Source organism: Anser brachyrhynchus (genome assembly GCF_964034855.1).
Source record: "Anser brachyrhynchus genome assembly, chromosome: Z".
Taxonomy (NCBI): domain Eukaryota; kingdom Metazoa; phylum Chordata; class Aves; order Anseriformes; family Anatidae; genus Anser; species Anser brachyrhynchus.
In genome coordinates, this window is record NC_137697.1 from 57,889,824 (window position 1) to 57,914,448 (window position 24,625).

General features: G+C 40.0%; 2 protein-coding genes and 1 long non-coding RNA gene across 6 annotated transcripts in view; 2 read left to right on the top strand and 1 right to left on the bottom strand.

The window, feature by feature from the left end:
• LOC308185095 (uncharacterized protein) overlaps positions 1-24,625 on the bottom strand; it is an 846,543-nt gene that overhangs the window by 522,919 nt on the left and 298,999 nt on the right. The window lies entirely within an intron of this gene.
• On the top strand, positions 7,073-7,787 carry LOC308185349. Its single transcript, XR_013943315.1, has 3 exons — positions 7,073-7,190; positions 7,400-7,507; positions 7,665-7,787. It is a non-coding gene; the product is annotated as an uncharacterized lncRNA (long non-coding RNA).
• The window catches only part of CHD1 (chromodomain helicase DNA binding protein 1), a 54,925-nt gene continuing 38,402 nt past the window's right edge, over positions 8,103-24,625 (top strand). For both annotated transcript variants that reach the window (XM_080573313.1, XM_080573314.1), the window contains exons 1-2: positions 8,103-8,506; positions 10,346-10,549. In XM_080573313.1, coding sequence (XP_080429439.1) covers positions 10,497-10,549 — 53 coding nt within the window. In that variant the 5' untranslated portion in view covers positions 8,103-8,506; positions 10,346-10,496. The remainder of the gene's footprint in view (positions 8,507-10,345; positions 10,550-24,625) is intronic.

Below are 24,625 nucleotides of genomic sequence, written 5' to 3' on the forward strand. Positions count from 1 at the left end.
AAAAAAAAGGACCTGTATGTTGTTTGTGCAGCATACCCTGAAGAATTAAATCTAAACTAGAAATAGTATGACAGCTCTCTAAAACAGCCTTACAATAGCTTAAGTCTACATGTAAGTGTTGACAGTTTTGGACTGTTCAATGAATGTTTTAACTTCAAACTTAAATCTTCAGGTGGGCTTTGTAAGCAGACTGTATAGAGTATCCTTGAAAGACTGAGTAGTTTCTTTTCAGTGCTTTACTGGAACTTCTAGTACTGTTTTCTATTTTTTTTTTAATTTAATTTTTATTTTTTAATGTACATATACAAGTGCATTGTCTCGATTTGCTTTTCCATTCCTCAACTTCTTTTACAATAACTTTTGAGATCAGCTAGTAAGTTCAGCCAAATCTATCAAAAGTGCTGGGGCTCTGAAAATATAGTCTGTAATTTTAAAGAGAAATCTAAAAGAATGCTTCTCCTTAGGAAAAGGGCTGTAGTTTGAGCTCATCTGGTATTTGGCAAAGACAAATCTGCTGCCTCTTGCTTTGCCCCTCCCTCACCTCACATTCTCAGGACAGCTAGCAGACATGACAATAAACCTGAGTTGTTGAAGACTGTGGAAGGTCAGGGAACATAACAGAGATTGTGATGGTGATATACAGGATACAAGTATGCAGAAACAAAGTTCTTAGCTGTTTCCAAAACACTTCCCCCCATCCCCTTTTATTTGAAGTATTCAGAGACTGCCAGGTACAGTCTGAACATGTAACAAAGCTAACTAAACTCACTCTGTAAACAAGAAAAGGATATCTATTAGCTGTTGTGGTTATGGCTGGGCCTGCTCATGTCATCATGTTTTCTTTTCTAAAAATAACCAGCTCTGATTTTACATTCAAAGCCCCTATGATTTTAAAAACAAAATGTTCTTTTGAATTAAGATACTGATTTGCAAATCAATAGGTGAGAATCAAAATAAGCTGTATCATGTCTTGGAGCTGTATTATGTTTTGGATGCTGCTACTGAGCCCATACACTTTTTCTGCATAACTGAAGCACTCAAAAGAAAAACATTGCAAGAAAACATGACCTGTCTGGAAGGAAAAATAGTGTGACAAAAGGAGACATACTCTGAAGATGCTCCTGTTGCTCAGCAATGGCTTGCCACCCACATTGGAATTGCTCTGGAGTACAGCAACAGGAAACATAATCACAGCATTTGTACAGCTGCAGATGAGGAATTACCAGGCTGCTTACAGTGATGATTATCACATGCAAATTAGAGTAGCCTCAGTAAGGCTTGGAGCTTACAATAGTCTGAAGTCATTTTTATCTAGCTGACTGTTGCTTCCCACCCTTCTTCAGCTTCTCTTGATTCCTTTGGTCTAGGCCAAAAAACAGTTATGCCAATGGCAAACTTGTTAATCTTTAAATTATGAACTAATTTTCAACTAAAATTAGAATGAGAAAGTAAATTTAGAACACAAGAAAATTAGTTAATTGTGGATAGTATTGTTTTAGAAAATGATACCATTTGAAAACAAATAATATTAGATCCTCAAATTGTGGGTTAATATACTGGAGATATATTGGTCCATTTATAGAAATTTCACTAATGTTACTTACTTACCTACTATCTTGATAACTAGTATCAAGAAACAATGTATTTGGCTTCAGTATCAAATAGGACACCAAAAAGTCTACTAATTGAAGCAAAGGCTAATTCGATCATACATCTTTACAGGGGCTTGTTCATTTCACCTGGGCATTTGCAGTATTTATTTTGTCCTTTTAAAGTTTTATTTAACTTTAATTCAATATACACATGCATAATACACAACAATAAACCAGAACTCAGTAGAACTTACTGTTAGAGCAGGTACTGCTTTCTAGCAGAACAATCTGAGATCTTAGAAAACAGTGATAAGAACTGAATGCATAGTCCTGTCCCCCTGTCCCCCCCCCCCCCCCCCAAAAAAAAAAGGGAGGGGGAGGGAGGGAACAAACCAGAGGCCATACATATCTACATATCCCATTCATATCAGAAAATGTCCTTTCCCTTCCAGACACACAAAAACTATATGAAACTAAAGACTGGCAATATCATTACAGAATGATATCATCACAGAATCTCTATCAAATGCTATCAAGAAAAACAGTCTGCTTTTTCCTTATCAGATTCCAAACCTAAGTGAACAAAAACTCTAGAACTGCCTGAATGACAAGGTCCAATTCTTCTCAGTAGAAAAGTTCCTTGTTTATTTTGAATATCCTCTGGAAGAATTAGTATGATCAGTCTGAATTTAAAGAAAAAAAATTAATATATATTATATATATATATATATAAGAATATAGCCATGTTTAAGACTATCACCTGACAATTATTTATATTATTTATTATTATATTATATATTATTATTATATTAATTTTTTATACAAATACTACTTATGACTTGAAGGATCATCATTGTAAGTTTTTTCTTCAGGCCTGGATGCTAGACTTATTACTCAAATAAAGTGCTTATTGTGATGGAATAAATCTTGAAGATTTCATTTCTTTCTGCTAGTCTAAAATATAGTTTAAAAGTGCCTACCATAGTCTCTGCAGAAAGTAGTCATAGATTTACCTTTATTTTGAAAATACCAAGAGTGTCTAAGAGTGAGGAGGATGGGGAGGGTTACTTCATCTCAGTTTATACTTTGTCTAGGTAAGCATCAAAAAGGTTAGGCTGACGGGAACACCATGCTTATGAGGCAGTCAAGGTCTACATACCTCAGCTGCTTTTAGAGAGAGTTAACAGCTCCAGGGAGCCAACAGTAATTTAGGAGCAGATCAAACTAAAGAGCAGTAAAAAGAAAAGTGTGAACTTTTCTCAAATGTCCCGATGGATGCTAACTTTGAAGCTTCCTTATAGTCACTGAAATTCTAATGCTATTATTACTACTTTGATCTGTTCAGCAAAATATTCAGCCAATACATTGATCTAATGTTGCTGTTCAGTAACTTATAAATAATCATTTACCTTAAACTGATACACCTATTTTTAAGGGATAGCATAATAATTTAAGAAGTTTATAAATGTATTATTAAAAAACCTACACTTAATTAGCCAAATTAAGCCATTTTGTTTAACTAGCCACTAGGATTCTGTTGTGATTTCTTCCATATTTCCAGTTTCCCTGCTCTGTAATTAACAAATCTGCAGGCATTTGAAGTATTTACAGGATAATGACATTTAAGCCTAACAAAAACTTGTATCTTACTATAATGTAAGTAGACATGAAAATGTTTAGAAATTAATATTTCTGATCAGCTGTTTGTGAAGACAAGAGCTAAGTGAGTAGCAGATGCAAACTAAACTGTTTTCTAGCAGGAGTAATTTACAAGTGACCCACAGGCTAAACTTTTAAGAAATTTAGACTAGATTTTCCTCCTATAAACAAGAGCTGATTTTATTTTTCTCACTTTTTGAAACAGAGAACACAATTCAATCCTAATCTTTGTTCTTACTGATTTTGCTTTAATAGATCCCATAGCAATTTTTATAAAAACAGATATTTTTGTCACCTTTGTTTTCTACTATACCTTAATCTCCCTAATCCTCAGCATTGTGCAGTTGGTTGGTTGATGAGGCCTAAGTGGGGGAGGTGAGGTAAGTGAGAAGAGCTTTTGGGTGCGGTGAATGAAAAAGCTAGAAGGAGGAAAGGAACAGGCAAGAGAGCTGTAGTAGTTAAGTGGCAGGATGATGATAGGATGGGATCACAGCAGCTCTAACTCCAGTTCATTTAAACCATTGTGAAACCATACCTTGGTTCCAAGGAAGGCCAGGATGTCAATTTCTCATGTACCTTAGAAGTACTCTTTGAACAAAAAGGCTCACTATAGCAAGAGATTGTTGAGGAGGTGAGCAGGGTATGTCATTTCATGAATTGTAATGCAAGCTACAGAAAGCTGAGAAATTCTACTGAAATAATTTAGGTGAAGGAAGCTAGGAAGACTATTAAGAAAAACATGAAGCAAAATGGAGACTTCTAGGTTTTGTAATTAGGAGTTTGATTAATGTCTTGCTGAAACAGAACTTTGTTCTACTTGAATCTTAATCTTGCCTAGTATTGCAGTGGTACCAGGTGAAGTTAGAAAATACGAGGCACCTTCATTTCATAAACACAAATGAAAGGGTATGTGCAAGTACGCCTCCTAGAGAACTGCACATGTGTAAAAGACTTAGGAAATGGAGACTATCTCCTCGGTTGCAAAGTGTAGACTAGTATTTTTAAGTGTTGTGTTCAGAAAACAATTTCTATTAGTGAAAGCACGGGTTAGTTTGACTGCTAGACAGGAAGCAGAAAGAATTCTCACAGTCCTAATTAAAATACAGAACTGTACAAACAAGATAAAGATTGATCCTCATTGGAAATGAGGTAGGTTTAAACTTATTAATTTGAATGCTAAAACTGCCGGTGTTGAACTCCTGGCAATAAAAGGACAGTTTATAGCACACTCTCCAATAGTAACAAATTATGGTAAAGATTACATGTAAATGCCTTCCTGGCAAATAGGTATTCATATCAGGTGCAAGTATGTGCGTTATTGCTTAATTAATCTAAAACAGCATTGTCCACTCCAGAACCTTTTAGCAACCACAGGGCAGCTCTCCAAGACATCTGGTATGCTGTGCTGGATTTAAGTGTAAAGCTGATAGAGGTGCTGTGCACCTGCAAAAGGCACCAGAAATAGGATGTTACAATCCTGACAGTACTGTTGGTAGAATTCTTTAGCACTCACACAGTTTATTAATTTCTACTAATACTCATTCTATCATATTTTCAGTGTTACTTTTGATAGCTAAAATAAGCTATTGCAAATGCAATTAATTTAAGTACAGTCAGATCTTCTTATTGTGTAGTTAATCTCAAAGAGTACGTCCACCTTCTTAGTGAAACAAAGGCCCAAAGCACCTCGAGAATGCCAGAAAATTGTGCATGTATTAAAAATTTTCTCTGATTCGGGATATTAACCTTCAAGGGAAACTGTGCATGTGCAGTGTGATCAATGATATCTAAATGTAGGACCTGTCACCAAAGGGACTCTAACCATTCAAAAGACAAATTAGGAGTTGTCATGAGAAATCGGAAAAATAAATAAATACAACCAAACAAATAACAACAAACAAAATAAAAAATAAATAAATAAACAAACTTGGACATTCGCCCTTGATTTTTAACCTGAAAGAAGAGAGATTTCTTTGTTAACTTCTGTACTAATGACTAAAGCAACATATTGGACTCATGGGAATAGTACTTGACTTTCACTTTTCAACAGGAGTTGACTAGAATCACAGAGTCATTGCATATCCTGAGTTGGAAGGGACCCACAAGAGTTATTGAGTCCAACTCCACACAGAACCACCCCAAAATCAAACCATATGCCTGAGAGCGTTGTCCAAATGCTTCTTGAACTCCAGCAGGCTCAGTGCTGTGACCACTGCCCTGGGGAGCCTGTCCCAGTGCCCAACCACACTCCCTGTAAAGAACCTTTTCCTACCACCCAGCCCGACCCTCCCCTTTCCCAGCTCTATGCAATTCCCTCGGGTCCTGTCGCTGTCCCCAGAGAGCAGAGCTCAGCGCCTGCCCCTCCGCTCCCCTCGTGAGGGAGCTGCAGGCCGCCATGAGGCCTCCCCTCAGCCTCCTCTGCTCTGGGACGAACAAACCAAGGGACCTCAGCTGCCCCTCATATGTCTTTTCCTCTAGGAAACATTATTGTTGTTGATAGATTAAAAATCAACATATATCAAAATGGATTTTTGCACATAACTCTAAACAGCAGCCTGGAAAGATATTTTTTAGCTGAATAAAACTATTTTCTTTACATGACTTCTTACAAATTAGTAAGAAGGAAGGGAAATGAAGAAAAGGGAAGGATGAAAAAGAAAGACTATCTCTGTGAGTAATTAGGATCTTGAAGAGAGGAAGTTGGAAGTAAAGATAGAGGAATTTGACTAACATCTGCCCCCTTTAATGATGTTTAGGTTTTTAGATAGTTAATAAGAATTGAGTGCATTCTGTAGCTAAGCAACTAGAATTGCTGGAATTTATTTGGTGTTCTCTTTTGTTTTGTTCCCCTACTTCCTTTCTTACCTGAGCACTTTTAATATATCTCCAGCTAGACAATGTGTAGCAGTTTGTATGAGAGATTCTGTAAACAGAAAGGGATGCTAAATTCATGTATTCCTTTTATGTCTGTTTAGGTGTGGTTTCATTATTAGAGGTTTTACTGATTCTGTGGATCATATTGATATCATACAGGTAAATTATGTATTTATGTATCTATATTGACCTACAAAAGTTTTGCAACCAGCTCTAAGGACACCCTCTGAAAACTATTATGATTATTGTTCATCACCTATATATGATTCAAATTATTCATCTATGTAAGCCACCTAAGTTGTGTACCTAACACGTAGCATGTTTCAGAATTCTTATCAACTTGGTGCTGTCACCTGCTTGCTGCAGGTAACTGCTTTATTCCAAAATTTCTGTGTAAGGTCTGTAATTGCTGGTTGAACAAAGCAGTGGTTTTCCATGGTTTTCCATGGTTTTCCTTAAAATTAACAAATCCAGAAAAGTAAAAAAAATCCTTCAACTATTAGGACTGGAATCTTCCTTGGTAAAGGTTTATTCTTGTTGCTGTTGTTGTTTTAATTAATTACCTTGATTTAAAAGTTATTTCCATTCTGACACTTGAACTGAAACTTCAGTCCATTGATCTTGCAGCACCCTTGTCTGTCACAAAAATATTCTTCCTTCAGCTGACTTAGGGAAACATAAATGCTTCAATGAGCAAAAGAGTCTGATATAGCCTTTTCGTAGACCTGGAAGACATTTTCTTGACTGAGCAATTCCTGGTGCATCTTTTAAGATGCAGATCTAGGGGGGAAAAACATATATATATATATATATTCTGCCTTCAGCCCCTGAGATTTTGGTTTACTTTCCTATGCTGATTGAAAGACAGGCTGGTGGATATGCTTCATCTAGCCTTTGCCACTTCACAGAGTTGGTGCATGTGGCGCAATCCATGTGGTGAGCTGAAGGAGCAGCTCCAGGAAACCGCAGCCATCCAGCTGAAGGGGCCGCAGGAGCACTGGCTGTCCACCCTTCAGTGAGCACAGAGACGCCTGGCTTTGCTCGCCCTTGAAGGGCAACCATGGGGTAAGCCATGGGCCCATGAGGTCTCCAGCTGACTGACTGTGGCTCAGATGTTGGCCCTTGGCCAACACAGCTATTCATGCCTGAATTAGTTCGACAGCTACTATAACCACCTTGCTCTACTGCAACCAGGCAGCCACTCTCTTCTTTCTAGTCTTTCCTGTCTTGATGGGCCAACTATGTTTTCATGTTAATCTTGGCTTCTTTTGCAGGGTGTTGAAGAAATGCCCAGCTCTGGCACCACATCTCCAACAGCACCAACCTCGCAGAGGTGTGGCAGAGTTAAATGCAAAGGCGTGAACCCGACGAGCAGAGGGGAGGTGAGCTGCTTCCTCATTCCAGCGGGTGCCCAGCCTCGGAGCCCTGCTGCCTGTGGCGCAGCGCCCACCCGGCTGCCCCCGCGTCCCTTTGTCACCCTGTTCTGAACCCCGCAGAAGCAGGACTTCCACGATTATTATTATTTTTTTTTTTTTGAAGGAACACGAGCCACCGTAAACAAGCTGCTCCCTTATAAGCTGCTTCGAGACAGCGGGTGTCAGGCAGGAGGGAGGTCTGCCTCCAGCCAAACCTTCCCAAGGGCGCCCCGACACCACACGTGACTGCGCAGGGTGAGCGAGAAGCGCGCCTGTTTGCTACCGGGCCGCGATTTTCACGGGAAAACCTAGCGCAAACGCACACACAAAAATAATTAAAAAAATATATATAAAATAATAAAAAAATAAAACCGCCACGCTGCGCAGAGGGCTAACCATGGCGCCCCTCCGGGCCGGGCCCTGCGCCCTCGGGCGGCCCCGTCCCCGTCCGAGGAGGGGAGGCGCTGCGGCGGCCCCGGTGGCGGTGATCAGGCCCTCCCGGCCGGGGCTCCTCCTCCCCGCCTTCCTCCCGCTCCTCCTCCTCCTTCTCCTCCTCCCGCTCGGTCCCAGGGCGCAGGGCTGACATCACGCCCGGGGTTTCCATCCGACCGCGGGAGGGGGAGGCTGAGCGGAGCGGCGGCGTGATGGCGGCGGTCGGCAGGACTTGAGGAGCGGCGGCGGCGGCGGCGGAGCGGAGCCGAGCCAAGCCGGAGCCGGAGCGGCGCCCAGCCCCGCTTCTCCCCGCGCCCCTCCCTGCCCGCTGCCGGGCCCCATTGTTCGAGCCGGCCGAAGGCGGCTAGCGGGAGGAGCGGCGGCGGCGCAGGCCCCGCCGCGGCCGCGGGAGCGGCTCGGACCCAGGGCTGCGGCACGGAGCTCCCCGCGGGGCGTAGCGCAGGCTCGGGCCGGGGCGGCCCTGGCGAGGCCGTGCCCTGCCGTGCCGGGCCGGGCCGGGCCGGGCGCACGCAGGTAGGCAGCGGCCCGCCATGGCTCCTTTGCCCCGGTCGCCGGTGTGGGGTCGTGCGGTTCCCGGGGGCGGGCGGCCGCGAGGCGGGGGGTGCGGATGGCTGCTTGCCGCGGGGCCCGCGGGCTGTTTTCCGTCGGAGGAGGGAGCGGGCAGGCCGGGGCGGGCAGCCGGGGTCGAGCGGCGCTCTCAGGTTCCTGCGGGGGGAGCCCGTGCCGAGCCGGCCGGGCGGCGGAGCGCGGCCCTGGCTCTCCTGCGGCCATGGGGGGCGCCGGGGGAAGCATGGAGGACAGCGGCGGCCTTGGAGACGCCGCCAGGCAGGGGAGCCGCGGCCGGGAGCGGCGTCCGCGCAGGCCGCGCCGCCGGCCCTGGGGCCGGGAAGCAGCCCCGGACGGCGCCCAGTGGAGCTCGGTGCGGGGCGGCCCAGCGGGAAGCGGCGGAGCCCCGCGGCTGCTGGCGGCGTTTCCCGGCAGCGCCGGGCCCGCGGGCGGCGGGGAGCGTTTGTCCGCGCCCCGGGCGGCGCAGAGCGAGGCCTCCTCGGAGCGGGCGGCCGGGAGCAGCCGGCAGAGGGTCCCCGGCCGCGCTTCGGGGGTTCCCGGGCCCCTTCCGACCGTTCTCGCTCCGTCATCGCCTTTGTTCGGTGACCCGGGTGTCTGCGGCGGTGCTGCGTGAGCCTGGGGAATTTCCCGGCCCACAGCGAGGCTTCCCCCCCCCCCCCCCCTTTTCAGTCCTTCCCTCCCTGCCTCGCCCCCGTGAGCGGGGCCCCGAGGTGGGGCTGTTGCACGCCAAGGAGGGCGCCGGGAGCCAGGGAACCCGCAGGGGGGCCCCTGATCGCTTTCACGCTGCCAGACCTGAGAGGTGCTGCGCTTTATCTGATTATCCCGTGAGTTTATGTGTGCAGCCGGTTTACCGTGAGCCTAAACTTTCGCCGGGTGCATCTGATACTGCAGTGATCGGACTGAAGATTATCTCGCATGTGAGGCGAGGATCGTTCCATCTGTGGGAGCTGGCTGGTTTGATTTAGTTCAGTCGTGGGTTTTGTTTTTTTTTTTAGCAGGGCAGTATTTATCTTCCTGCCTCTACCCCCAGCTGGATGTAAACATTATATGTGTGTGTGTCTGGAAGTGCTTCCACTGCGATTGTTGCCTGCATGAAATGGGTCTTACTGAACAGATCTTAACAGATCGTTAACATCCCTATTCTTTACCTATATGTTTAGGGAGGCAGCTTTCCTCAAAAATTTACATCGAGTTTTTCCTGAAGTCAGAACTATGGCAAAAGTTATGCCACAAGGTGTGGTGCAGACACACAGTAAACCATTCTTCTTGCCCTACAATGCTGAAGAGAGGTTCATTTCCATAACATTTCATGCTCTGCAGCTGGTGGTTCAGCAGAGCTGTCATCTTTGTAGTAATGTCAATGAAAAGTTACATAAAGGAGCATAAGGGCCTGTATGCTGGGACCTGACTGCAGTTGGGCAAAAGACGAGACAGGTCTTTCATTTTGTGCATTTTGTGTATCTTGGTTCTTTCTGTATATATACATATATATATATATATATATATATATAATTAAGTGTAGCTGATAAAAAGACCTGTTGAGAAGAATCATTTCTAATTTTCATAGACATCAGGAAAGATTTTCTTTTCAGATAAGAAGTGGTGATAAAGCAAACAATTAGGAATGGGTAACACAAAAAGCTATTTTTCGGTTAAAAAGATGTAATGTCAAATGTGATAGATGCCCCCTTTCAGTATTAGTGTGGCACAGCAAGTTGTTTTTGGTATTTTTTCAGTTGAAAACCTCATTTCAAATTTTGTTAATATTTTTCTTTACCATTTCAGGTATTTGGGGAAAAAATCTCGACTATCTGCAGAGAACAGTAGGCCATACATATCACCCAGAAAACATACAGTACCAGGAAGTGGATTCTTGACATCCACCTTGTAACCGGACTGGACTTTTATTTATCTTTTAAACTCCTTAATATTTACAATGAATGGGCACAGTGATGAAGAAAGTGTAAGAAACAGCAGTGGAGAGTCAAGGTAAGCACTCATTTCAGTTATTCGTGGATGTGTACTCTCATATATTTTGTTTACTAAAATTGATTTACATTTGAACTTTGTGCCAAAGCTTCCTGGTTAGCAAGCAGACCATAGTTAGGAGGACTGGCCATGCTTAATCTGCATGTTACGTTCACGTTGCTTCAACTACTAATTGTAATGATTATGCTGATAACTTATACAATAAAACTTAAGTAGAAAAAAAGTTGCTTCAGCATTCAACAGAACAGCCTTACACTTTTAAGGGAACAAAATGTTTGAAGTGTCAAAAGCTGAAACAGGGTTGGAAAGATAAAGTAAAGCTAGTGCCTCTGCAAGTGCAAGGCACATATACATAATGTGTTGTAAAAAACTTTTTGCTGTACCATCTCGAAAGCAGGAGTAGTAGGCTGTTATTCTAGTTTTTGATATGTAGTACTTCATGAGGCTTCCTTTTTCATGGTGTTGTCAAAGCAGTATAACTACTGAAAATGTGGACTATGTATTTGTTTTCCAAAGTGGAAGTCCAGTTTTCCAGCTGTTTTTTAATTTGAAAGAAAAAAAAATCACAAAGCAAACAAACGAAAAAGACAGACCTCTAATACTGAATGATTCTGAATGGTAGTGCTCTAGCATGTGTGGAATGTTCACTTGATTGGAATACCCTCGTTAGAACTTCCCTGTCACTGTGCAGGGCGGTGGACAGTTTGTAGGGGTGGAATTAAAAGTTCTCTTACTAGAACAATGCGAAGTTCAACAAGAGTCTCCTGCACTAAGTTCAGAATTCTAAAACTGAAAATGTGGTAAATGCTAGAATTTTAAGATAACAAGGCAAACTTGCTAACAAAAAGTGGTTTTAGACTTCTCTTCTAAGAGATGGTTGTGACCTTGCTGTTAGTGTCCCCATTTGTTATGCTGCCCGTCTTTCTGATCACAGCCTGTTAGTTCATTCCATAAGTCAAAGGTCATAAAGAAAACTGAGTTCTGTGGACATTGTGGAAACATCCACTTGGGTAGGAGAGAGAAGTCTGAATTATTGCTTCAGGTGAAGAAATGCAAGAAGGAGGTAATTGCCTGCTGTCAGCACTGGCTGACCGTTAAGCTTGCACACACCACAGTGAGTGGTGGAGTGGAAAGCAAGGGAAGAGAGAAGTGTTCAGGTGACATTCAGAAGACACCTATGATCAGTAAAACTAAATAAACTTCAATACCTTCTGGGTATTTTTATTTCAAGCTTTCTGTTGCATGAAGTAATGTTCTAGAAAGATGATAACCTTTCTATCCTGTGAATAATTTGTACTCTCTCATATGTACTTCTTAAAGATTTGTGCTTCCAGTAAAGATGAAACTGTTCTAGTTAGTGGATTAATTTGGAGTTTCTTCTAGTATATGGCAAAATAGTGCTGGTTACTTTGAGAAATAAAATAAAACAAGCCTTGTCAGGGAAACATGAACAAAAAAGATGGTGTGAGCAAGGCTAGTTTTCTGAGCTCTAAGACCTCAAACATTAACTTATCGGGGACAACTCTGATGAATTTTTGTGTAATTTGTTTACTATATGAAGCAGGCAGGCCACCTTGCCAAGGATAAGTAGGAAAACTACTTTGTATCAAACTTTGCCTATAAATACCAAGGTTATTTAAAAGCTGTAGCAATTCATAAGACTAAAACAAGTAACATCATAAAAACCTCCCAGCAATTTTGTTGCAATATCAGGAATGTTCCTAGTACTTGAAACCTGGTAGTCACAAGACTTGGTTTTTCATCTTAAAGGTGCTACTGAATCCATCTTTAAAAATTATAAATTTTTTTGTGAAAACTTTTTTTTTTTTTGCTAGACTTGTATCAACTATTAATACTGCAGCCTATTTCATGGGCATGTATTGGAAAGCCTAATCGCATGTTTGCTATGTATCATCAGGAAACTCTGTTTTTGTAAATGAAAGATGAAAACTTTCCACTTGAAGTGATGGAGCCCTTTTCTTTCTTGCCTGTTTCCATTATTAAAACAATCATTGCAAAAGGAGTTTGCCACTTATGGGATATCTTAAGCTGACTTACCTCTGTTGTTTAGTCTTTTGTGTGTGTGTGTTTTTTTTTTCTTTTTGTTATCTTTATAGCTTTCCAGAGTTCTAAATATTTTTATTTATTTATTTTAATAGAAGGGGAAATGCCTAAGTCAACTGCAATTTACTGCAAACAAATGCCCATCTGTAATCAGGGAAGTGTTTCTGTCTTTAACTTTTAAATCCGGAAGTGTGGATTCTACAGAATGGAAGATCAGTGGTAAAATAGTACTGGGCTTAGTGCATTTTCCTTAACTAAACTAGGGAGAGAAGCAAAATGAGAAAGCAATTGAGAATTGCTTCTGTGAAGAAACTGCAATGAAGATCAAAGTTTCAAGAACAGGTAGAAAGGAAGATACGGAGGTGAATACAGTGATAATCCAAGCAGTAGCATTGGTGATAACTAACAAATGTTTGAAAATTATGTCAGTTTACAAATATGATACTTTACAAGTGTAGTATGTCCATTCGCCCCTCTTTGATGTCTCCTGTAAACTTGCATAGCCGTCATTCTGGAGTGACAGCCCTGGTCACTATGAAATACAGCCTGATCTGTGGGAGCCACCAGCACTGCTTTGCAAAGTTAAGAACTGCAGTGGATCCAGACTATTAACAAAAACACACAGGCCTCATGGATTTGGCTTGATACTGTTTTAAGGAAATACCTTGACTTGCAGAACGTGTGGAAAGCCTGTAGAACTGTCAGCATTAGGAGGGCTGGAGAAAGGACCAGCCATAAGCCTTATATTTCATACATTGCCAGCACCGTGGTAAGGAACAGTAGCTGTCTTCTGCTCCCTGCGACTAGCAGTAAAGAGGATGCATTTCTGAAGCTGGTGAAAGAAAGAGCTGATTTGCTGTTCTCCTTTCCACTGCTGTGTATATTCATCTGTCTGGTAGATGAGCAGAACACTTTCTGTTGTTGTAGGTACTGAGCCTGAATTTCTGTTTTACTACAGGTGTTAAAGTGCATCTCTCGTGTTTTCATGGTTGAATACATTGGGCACTGTTTGGATTTTCCATGCCTACGTTAGCAACCCGTGAAACTATAAATCAGTTTCAGTTCTAGTACCAAGCATGATGGAGGTTGTAGACTAAGATAAACACTATCATTTAATCTTGTTGCTTGATGTTTTGATTTCTGTGTGATAATCACAGTAGAGTCTAGTCTCCAGCTTCTTCTTTACTTGAAATCACTACTGTGGAATATTTGAAGTAGCTCAAGGTAAAATATTACAGGTACTGTTCATCCAGTTAGCAAGTGCGTTTAGATGTAAAAACTTAATGGCAATTCTCTGAGAAGCTGACTCTTAAAGTTAGGCAATGCATTTTTTGTGTAGTGTTCTTGAAAGCATTCTCGTTGCAAACTTGAATACAAGTAAATGCATACTAGTTACCCAGTAATAAGAAAGCTTAATCAGCAAGGAGGGGCAGTTATACCTGAACAGCAAGACAAGCTCCAGGTAGAACAGGGACTGCGAAAGTGAAACATTGGTGCTAATTGAATAGTAATCTGATTTCCCGTCTCTTTGCTCTTCCTATGTTTCCTGTAGAACAAGGTATGGAGGACTTGGGCAGACCTTCCTTCTTTGTAGGCTGAAATTGGTGTGCTCAGGACAGCTTATCTGGAAAGTGGCTGGCTGGGGTTCAGTCCAGTAAGCAGCTGCTTACACCAAAGAATTTTACCATTCTTTACACATTTGAAAGCTGATGTTAACAGGAGATAGTGATTTCTGTGGGTTTAAATATTTTCAAGCATGTAGTAGTTTGTGGACCACAAAAAATCTTTACGTAAAGACTAAAGACTTTGTCAACAGGTTTCAGATTGCTGTATAAATTCATACCTTCTCTGGAAGATTGAACAGATAAATTTAAAAACCACTATTCCATATTGTTATTTTCAAGAAAAATAAGTTGGAGTTAAACAGATACTTCTCAAATGTATTTGGAGAGATTTTTTTTCCCCTCTTGTTCTCTTCTCTTTTGGTAGAAATTTAATAGGTAATATTAAGAAAAATGTGTGTATATAGCGAGAGAGAGTATGTACCTTAAACTGCATATAAATATATACTTTAGTGCAGGAAAATTCTGAGATCAATAAAAATTCTTGAAAGATAAAGTAAACTACTTGTAGAATTTACTGTGAAGGGCAAGCAGGTATAAAGTAAGTGCTTCTCTTCTGTTACCAGTAATATGCTCTTTGATTAGTAAGTTGCCATTCTATCAAGAATTATCTTTTGTGGAATAAAACACACTGAAACATGATAAGGTATCCCAGTCTAAGTTAAACATGTTTTTTCACTTATCTTAAAAAGTTCAGACAGAATATGTATCAAATCCAAAGTTCTTTTTGTTGTTGTTGTTTTGTTTTGTCTGGAAACCGTTCCAGTTTAAAGAAGAAATTCTAAATTCACAGTACAGCTTTCATTGTGCATGTCATGTAGAGCTGACATTAGGACACCTGCTGAGTTTTCCATGTCCCAGTCATAGTCTAACCTAACTGGGCTGGCAAATACGTGCTTCTGTTTCACCATTCTGAGAGTTTCAAAATTTTAGCTGATACCAGCTTTTCACATTCCTTAATACAGAATGAAGCGTTAAGAATTAAGTTATTATGGTACAGCTAGTGCATACACCAGACCTCACCAGACAGAGCATCTCAGTGTTTTTTATTTATTTATTTACTACTGGAGGGGGACAGGACTGACTTAGATTTAATACATTTTTTTATTTTTTTTTTTTGCTGGTGATTCAGAAGGTGCTCCCGGTAGAGACGTGCTGCAGCTAGCACCAGCTGCATACCGAAGGATAGTTCCATTGCCCTGCAGTGTAGTGGTTCCCCTGGGGAACCACTGGTATCTCCTCCTGCCTGTGAGGTATTCCCAGAATTCCTTCGTGCTCTTAAGATTTGTGACTTGTGGCTCTTAGAGAAAGGCTTGCGATGTGGTTCATAGAGAGTGAAAGCTGGTGGATGGAGAATACAATTCTGATACCTTTACTTTAGGTAAAGTTTATAGTAGTGGCATCAGAGAGTCTGTGGGACTATGTACAAATGCAGTGTATCTTTTACTGTCCTTTGAGTTGTTGGCATTTGTCAGGAAATTCATTTGAGTTCAGACTTCCTAGTGGCTGAGGATGGGAAATAATGTTTGATTGCCTGAACCTTGTACTTATTGTCCCTTTTGCTTTTTACTGGTACTGATGAATAAGGTAATTCTTCTCTGTGCATCTAAATCAAATTGAGTACAAGTGGGTTTGTTGTTGTTGTTTTGTTTTATTTTTTAAGATATCTTAGATAACATTTCCCTGAAGAAACTTAAATGTGAACTTTAAGTTTTAAGAATTTGGCATTTAGCATTACTTTTGCTCATTCTGATTGGCCTTTTTATATCTAATTACTTGTCTTCCTTCAACTTCCGGTTTATTAAAAAAAAAAAAAAAAAAAAAGAAAAAATAGTCCACTGTCATCTCACATGTTTTTCGAAGACCCTGCAGAAATTCACTTTTTTTTTTTTTAGTGTGTTGAACTTTTATTTTGCTTAAATTGATACTCTGTTTCCTGATGTTTTTAAAGCAGAAGACTCTTACGGAAGCTTAACCTAATGAGTGCACTCTAAATCAGCAGTGATAAATTGTTGTCTCTTGGGTCCATTGTTAACCTAGCCCTCACACAGAGGTCTAAATGCTCAGATAGTTCTTTTGCAACATAACTTGTGTTGCTTTTCATCCCAGGGCTTCCAAGTGCTGTTTGTGAATTAGCAGTCTTTGTTCCTCACTGTGTGTTCATATCAGATGGACCTTGTTTTAAGGGGTAAGCTAGTAAAGCTAAACTTAGGGGTATTGAAAAGAACTAATGACTCTGTGACACAATACTTGGTTTTAGTCTGTTTTGGTGTTAACGATTTGTCTTTTTAGGCCTGTTATCTCTCCAAAGCATTCTCTAGTTTCATTTCGTAGGTATTTACGGGGAGGTTGAAAAATTAGCAGGTAGAAACACGTGCGAAAATTATTCAATCTGGTACTGTGAGTAAGCTGTGTTACTTTTTCTTGCAAAGTAGTTTGAAAATAAAATGCATCCCTAAATGCAGTTATTTTTCTTAAATGTATTGGGTGTACCTAGAGACAGTTTTGTTGTCGTTCATTTGTTTGTTGTTTGCTTGTTTAGTGTTTTTAGAAACAAACAAAAATGTCACAGTGTCAGTCTTCCATACCAAATCAGATTTGACATTGCTACTATACAAATGCAGTTACTTGACTCAAGGACTAGGGGTGAGAGAGGCTTCTTGACTATATACTTTGAAAAGTACACTTCATAAACGTGACCTCATTTTGTCAGCATGCATGAAACTACACTTTTTCACACAGAAATCGTGTCCTGGGAATTTACTGTTCATTTTTAATGTACACAATTGCTACTGCAGGTTTTTACTGTGTGTTAACTTTGTCGTCATTGCTGTGATCTGTTTGCAAGGTAGAGAAGGAGTCTCATTCAAGCAATACCAAAAAGAACATCATTATTGCTTTATCCATCACACTCGCTTCTATTTCATATTCCTATGATGCTCCAGTAACTGTTTTGTGCAGCCATGTGTATTGCTGTCTCTTTTTTTTTTTTTTTTTCTTCAGTAGAACAAAGTACAGTGTATGTAATGAATGATTTCTTATTAAGGAATCCTTTTATCACATGATGCTGTTTTCATTTTACTGTTGCCCCCACTCATCTATCACCAAGTAATACCTATAATTTGCTTGGAGCAAGGGGTAGAAGGCTTATGCGACATACTCTTAAATTTAAAAGAGAGATTTACAAAAGCAGGAATTCGGTTTTAAGTAACGGAACTAAGTGCCTAGAGGAGCACAAATGCTCTTCGACAGTTAATGAATATTGTCTTTATAGATTATATTAACAGAACCTCTGTTCTGTAGCTTCTGTTGCCTAACCCTGTTATTTTCCATGAACACATCATATTCTAGTCTTGATAGTGTTTATAATTTCTGTTGATGTTTGTATCTTGGAAGCGCCTTCCTCAGTAAAGAAGGTAGGAAAAAAAACAAGTTAGACCACAGGATAGAGTTGGCTAGAAGGTCAGCAGTGCAAGACCAGAGCAAAGGGAAGTAACATGAAGGGTGGGATAGGGTAAACTGACAAACCCAGATGAAAGTTAATTGAGTGAACCCTTGTATTACTGCCCTTTTCACGGATTATGTGTAAGATATGGATGATTTTTCAACAGAAAGAGTCCAAAGAAGAAAGGCCATGACTCTGGATTGTCCAGCAGAGTCTCTTTCTTGACCATATTCAGAAAGGGTAAGGAAAAGTCAACAGTGTTCTAATTTATGCGAGGTGCCTGAAGATAGCAGAGATTTCCTCCTATTTTCCAGTTTCAATTAGGCTTTTTTTTGGAAGAGGGGGAAAAAAAAAGATAAAGGTGCACATGCAAAAAGCTGGTTGTGTTGAACCCAAGCCCTCTCTTTTATGCTACTTCAGGTGTCCACAGCATGGTGAGTATGGTGTTCTCTTTTGCCTTTTGCTGAACTGTTTCCAATAAAAGCATATTAAGCAAAGGCAATGACCCTGGGCTGTACAGGAAGAGAAGGGGGCGAGAGAGAGGGCACTTGTGTTTCTTTTTAAGCAAGGGGAACTCTGATGGGCAGAAGACCGGAACTGCTGTTTTTGAGATGTTATTTACATACCAGCATTAGGCAGCAGGTAACAGGTAATTATAACAGTATTCTGAGTTAAGGAAATATTTCACTGTTAATGGTCCTTGTGTCCTATTCCTAGGGATTTGATACCATAATCTCAGTAGTTAATGGTGCCAGTTCAGGTGATGAATTTTGTGGAGGTCAGCAGTGCTACTTTGCACTAATGAGCATTACTGATTGTGAGAAAAATTAGAAAAATTATGGACACTGGCTAGACTACATCAGATAATATTTCACGCTCTTTAGTTAGAAGGAATTGCTTGTAGACCATGCCTCAAGAAATGCAGGGAAAATTAAAGAAGCTCACAAATATGGAAAGGAAAATGACAAGGGTGTTATGAATACCTGACAGCTACTATCTCTCGGAACTTATATTTTAACATCCTTATTATAGAACCTAGGTCCTGTTTCTTTAATGCAATTAAACTGGCTGTCATACAGATCTTTTTTTTTTGTCCTTTTTTTTTAATGGAACATCAATTTTAAAGTCAAATTTCAAAGCAAAGAGAATGAAATGCCTCTCACTTGTCACTTGTTAACTTCCAATGATTTACAGAAAGTAAACGTATTTTCTTTTTAGATTGTATCTTCCTTGCTTTTCCACTTCAAGATGGATTAAACCATTTCTGCTGATACAGGTTGGAGTGAGAGATTGCTTGTCTTCTCAAAATTCTAAGAAGTATGTAGACTTCCCTCGAGTTGATTATGGTTGGGTTTTGCCCTGTTTATAACTGTTGGTAAAGGCATCCATTTCAGTGAATTGAGAAAATTACATCTGAGCTACTAAGAATCTGTATGAAACTTCTGTATCCTGTTTGTCTTTTCCTGTAAACCTCAAAAACTCCAACAATTGTATTTTTAAAAACTCTGGTGTACTAGCTCTCTAAACTCAGTGATGCTTTGTGTGGAGAAAGGTGAGGAGGTATTAGACAATACAACATTTTAGGCACTTGGAAAAGAAGTTGCATTCTATCATGATGCGATGTGGAGTGTATGCATATTGAAATTGAAAACTGCCAAAAAAACAAACAAACAAAAAGTCCTTTTCACTTGAAATTGATTTAACTTTTTAAATTCTGGACTGATTTGCTTCGTTTTATATTTTGGTTTCAGGATAGCAGTCATAAGAAATACTTACCAGTTCACTCCAGCTTGCTTCTTTTGCTCTGTCAGCCCTTTAGGTTGATAGGGTTTTGAAACCTGAATCTGTTTCCTCTACTGACACCACTGAGGGGTACTGTGCTAGGGCAAGGTTGGAGAGGGTAGCAGTAGAGATGTCAGCAAAACTTAATCTTGTAGAACCCTCACCAACAGCTGAATACATTGGTGAGGACTGAGAAGGTGTTTTCAAATGATAGTAGTTTATACTACTGCCTGTACCATTGTTCAAATTGTGTGAAAACTGCAGAAATTCTGAATCAAGGTAGGAACATCTAAAGAGAAATTTCTAAATTCCCTCTTCTTGAGTTCCCTGATTACTGGTGAGGAGATGATAGATCTAACTTTTCTTCTTCTATGCACAAATGTGTTTGTGTGTGTGCACCTTTTCTTAAATAAATCCATCCATCCTTCTAGGGATAGCATCTAGCATACTAGGTTATAATCTGAATTACTGCTCATGTAGTAGAGGGTCATAGGTAATCCCATGAAAAGGATTACAGATTTATGTTCATACTTGATAGCCCAGGTTTGCTTAAAGTGTCAGTGTTAGGGATAAGGAGAGTCCTCTCTCTGTTATGTTTTCTTTTTTTAGAATCTTATAATGCAGTTGTCTCCAAATACTTTGTTAGTACACTGCTGCTATCAATAAAGATGTTTTAAGCAAACACCTCCAATGTATGTATATTAATTTATAAATGAATGTACATGTGCTGTTGCGCTAACAAGTACCTTATAAAACACAAAATACAGAAATTAAAAAGAATAAAGATAATATTTTTTAAATACTTTGATTTATTAATGGTACAAAAAGCCTTTTTGCTCTCACTAAAAAAATAACATTCTTCATTACTTTTTAAAATCTTGGTTTAAAGCTTCGCAATATAGTGTTTTGAAGGCCTGATTCTAAGATCAGTTTATTTTAATATTTTGTTTTAATGGCTGCCTTAGATGATAAAGGTAATTCACTAAGATATGTAGATCTAAATCGAAGAAACACATCATTGGCTACATCTACTAAGTCTTGATACATACCTTTAATCGCATACACTAAGTATACAAAGGTTTTTCTTGAAATTTGGCTAGTGAATTTTCATCTTCCCTAGTATCTATATGTTCTTGCAAATTAATAAGAAGGTGTTGCATACTTTCAACGAATGGGCTCAAAACCCACTGAAACTCTTTGGAAGATTTTTAACAGGTTACAAATTTATTTCTAAGTTTAAGAGTACAGACATAGTATTTTTTTTGTAGGTGATGAGCATCACTTTTGGCAATAAAATCACAGAAACACAGAATGGTTAAGGTTGGAAGGGATCTCTGGATATCATCTAGTTCAACCCACCCTGCTCAAGTGGGGTCCCCTGTAGCACGTTGCACAGGATCACATCTAGGTGGGTTTTGAATATTTCCAGAGAAGGAGACTCTGCAACATGTTCCAGTGCTCTGTCACACTCACAGTAAGGAGGTTTTTCCTCATATTCAGCTGGAACTTCTTGTGTTTCAGTTTGTGCCCATTGTTTCTCATCCGATTGCTGGGTACCACCAAAAAGAGTCTGTCCCTGTCGTCTTGACACCCTCCCTTAAAATACTTCAATGAGTATTCATTGATAAGATCCCCTCTCAGCCTTCTCTTCGCCAGGCTGAAGAGGCCCAGCTCTCTCAGCCTTTCCTTGTAAGAGAGATGCTCCAGTCTCCTAATCATTGTTAAAAGTCCTCCACTGGACTGTCTCTAGCAGCTCTATGTCTGTCCTGTACTGGGGAGCCCAGAACTCGACACGGTACTCCAGGTGTGGCCTCACCAGGGCTGAGTAGAGTGGGAGGATTACCTCTCACAAACTGCTGGCAACGGCCTTCCTAATGCACCCCACTATATCATCACATAGTAATGGAAACATTTCCAGACATTTGTATTCAAAATGCAGGTGCTATTTGACTTACTGTTAGAATTTCACCTTTATGTGTAAGGGTTACATAAGTGTTACATTCTTCAAAGATATTTGCTAGTTAGCATAGTAGTGGTGACCGCTCATTATACAACAAACAAGCTAGCCTGAGTGCATCACTCTGAAGCACTTGGCTGGCAGCTAGTGAAGCTTTCTGTGATACAAAAGATTTTTATGGTCGTTTCCCACCTCATTACAAAGCGTTGTAATGTCTTGTTTTCATTGAATTAACCACATTAATGGCATCCTTCAGCACTCTGTGCAGTTCTAGCTCCAAATTCTTTGTTGCAATGGCTTGCCTGTGATTGATACAGGGGATGATTTTCATGTGTGGTACTATCTCTATAACCCTTATCCCAAATCCTTGTTTTATTCCAGTCAAAGCAGCCACTCCATCAGTGGTTACATTAGCACAGTTTTTCCATTATTTTTATTAAGGAATTCATTTACTTTTGAGAACACGTCTTCTCTGGTACATCTTTCCTTCAGTGGTTCTCAAAAAAAGTAGTTATTGTATTTCATCATTGAAACAGAATCCATGAGAGGAGATGTTAGAAACACCTGTACTTTCATCCAACCATCTAGCAAACTTGCGCTCTGTATAATTCATTCTAATGTTTATGTCTTCAAATCTTCATGATTATTTTCTATGTGTCTTTCGGTAGTATCTACTGACAAAGGATTGTGTGTTAGTTTGTGACCATTTTGCTTTCCGTGCATTATTTCAGCAATTTTTACAGCAGCAGGAAGTAAATGACCCAGTAGTCTGTGGCTTTTAGTATTTCACTGTTAAATAAGGAACCTTAAAAGAGGCCTTCTGAATGTTTATCATTAGATTTAGTGAAATTTTGTGAAGTACGGGGTTGAGAATGGAATCACAGAGTCATAGAATAGTTTGGGTTGGAAGGGACCTTAAAGACCACCTGGTTCCAAACCTCTGCCATGGGCAGGGATACCTCTCAGTAGACTAGGCTGTTCAAAGCCCCATCCAACCTGGCCCCTCTTTCCTCAAGGGTTTTGTCCCATGGTTCTCTACCAAGCATGTCACATGACTTTTCAAGTATTGCATGACTTGAAAAATGACTGAAAAAGTTACAGAGGTTTGTCTTCATGCTCTGGTAGTTTTTAAATGTCTCGCTAATTGTGATGACTTCATAATATCATTAGCTAGTATCTCAAGACACTCTATACACTTGTAGTGAGGTTCATTGTTAATGATAGTTGATGTAAATACATATTTGAGATAGTTTTCTCGATAATTTTGGCTTTTCCTTTTGGCCAACTTCTGGTCAGATCTGATTAGACTGTCATTGTTTTTTACCTTGCAATGTGACTGACTTAAAGACGCGTCGACTCTGTCATTTTCTTCTTGTTCGCTTGTCCTTACAGTATTATCTATCATCAGTCCATTATTCCTTTGCAGGAACTCTTTTAAGTCATTTCTCCATTTTGTAAGGCATGGTTTGGTTAGAACTGTGTAATATAATCCATAAACCCACTTAACCAGGCGCACGTAGGCTGCGTTACGTGCATACCCGGAAGGCAAATGAAAGTGAAGGCCACCTCTGTCATCCCTCTGCATTGTGGAGCACGTACTCTTCCTCAGGACACCTCAAACCAGTGTATGACCCTCTGACATACAGACTCAGTGAGGTCACCAGTATCAATCTATATATTAAATATTTGTAAAACTTAAATGATTTTTTCTTTCTTTAGATTAAAAATAAATAGGAGTTCTAGCATTTTCTTTGCGTTCCTGTGGATTGTCTTGAGCACCCCCTGGGTTGTGCACACACTGCTTTGGAGACCACTGCCTCAGTGTGCTTCTAGTTATATTTTGACAGTGTAGTGTCAGCATGGTTTATCTTCATTGCATATGCAATTCTGGTTATGCAGAACTTACTCATGTATTACGCCATTCCCTACCTCCTTTGCAAAAGAGAACCTGATGGGTTTGGGTTATCGTACTGTCTTTATAGAGGTTGCACCTCCAAGTCAAAATTATACTGAAGCTCAGGTTTGAAATGGATAATTTTTTGCAGTGAGAGTATGAGATGAAATGAGTGTGTATCGGTAGCCTTCAGAGCCTACCACTTATACTTGTCCTGTGGCTAGTTAACAGTTTAAGTTCTCTGCGCATCAGTAGAAAAAAAAGTCGCATCTATTTATCTCACTTTTTTTTTTTTTATGTGTGGTGGTTGCATCATGACCTCTGGGAACATATGGTGCACGCGAGGAATTGTTCTAGTGTATTTTTACGCATCTGCATTAATTTGGATGACTAGAGTTGAAGTAAACTCTGAAGCTCTGCTCAGTATACCGTAGTCTTATGTTCTTGAACTCCCATAGTGCTTTTTACATGTTTTTTAAAAGTTCTGGATTAACTAGTATGAATACTACCATACCATTTTAAGATTTGATAAATGCTTTACCGAGTCATTATTGTTTAAAAAGAGCAAATTGCAGTCTTCTCCCTAATTTAAAATTACTTGCTGCTAGTCACTTTGTCTCTTCCTATCTCCTTGTTGTATTGTCTTAATTTTTTGTTTATTTTTTATTCCACTGTGTTTAGTAAAATGTGATGGTTGCTACAGTCTTTTATCTTATCTTACTGTTTTTCTCTGTTCTGTGTACCAATGAGTCAGTGGTAATCCTGCATTGTCCTTTGTACATGATATCATTAGGAAAGCTCTAAATCAGTTGTTATGAACCTTATTATTTGTTCTTCCTCTTTCTTGTAACCTCCTTTCTTCTTCTTCCCATCCTTTTGTTTTAAGCTGTAAATCTCTTTTATTGTCTTATATTATTAGTAAATGGGTTGAATATTGACTTAAAGATTTTTACTCATCAGGTAGTTACTATTGCAGCTGAGTCATACTAGGTTGCTCTTGTGGATAACAAAGCAGTTTGTTGTGAGAAGCAGGGTTTATGAGAGAACTCTTACTCTGCTGGTCCTGCTACTAAGCCTCGTTGGAATTCATTCTTAGACAACTCTGGAACCTGTTGATGGGTTTTTATAACTTAACAGAGAGCTTAAGTGATATTTAGTTGATCTTTTGATAAGGAAAACAATTTGGAATCTTTTTTTTTTAAATATCTCACTCCAGAGCAACTAGCAGTATCTGTGAGACTTTTTTTATTCTCATGGTCCCTTTGTTTTTGAACTTGCCACGTGCTTATCATGAAGAACATCAAATTACTTA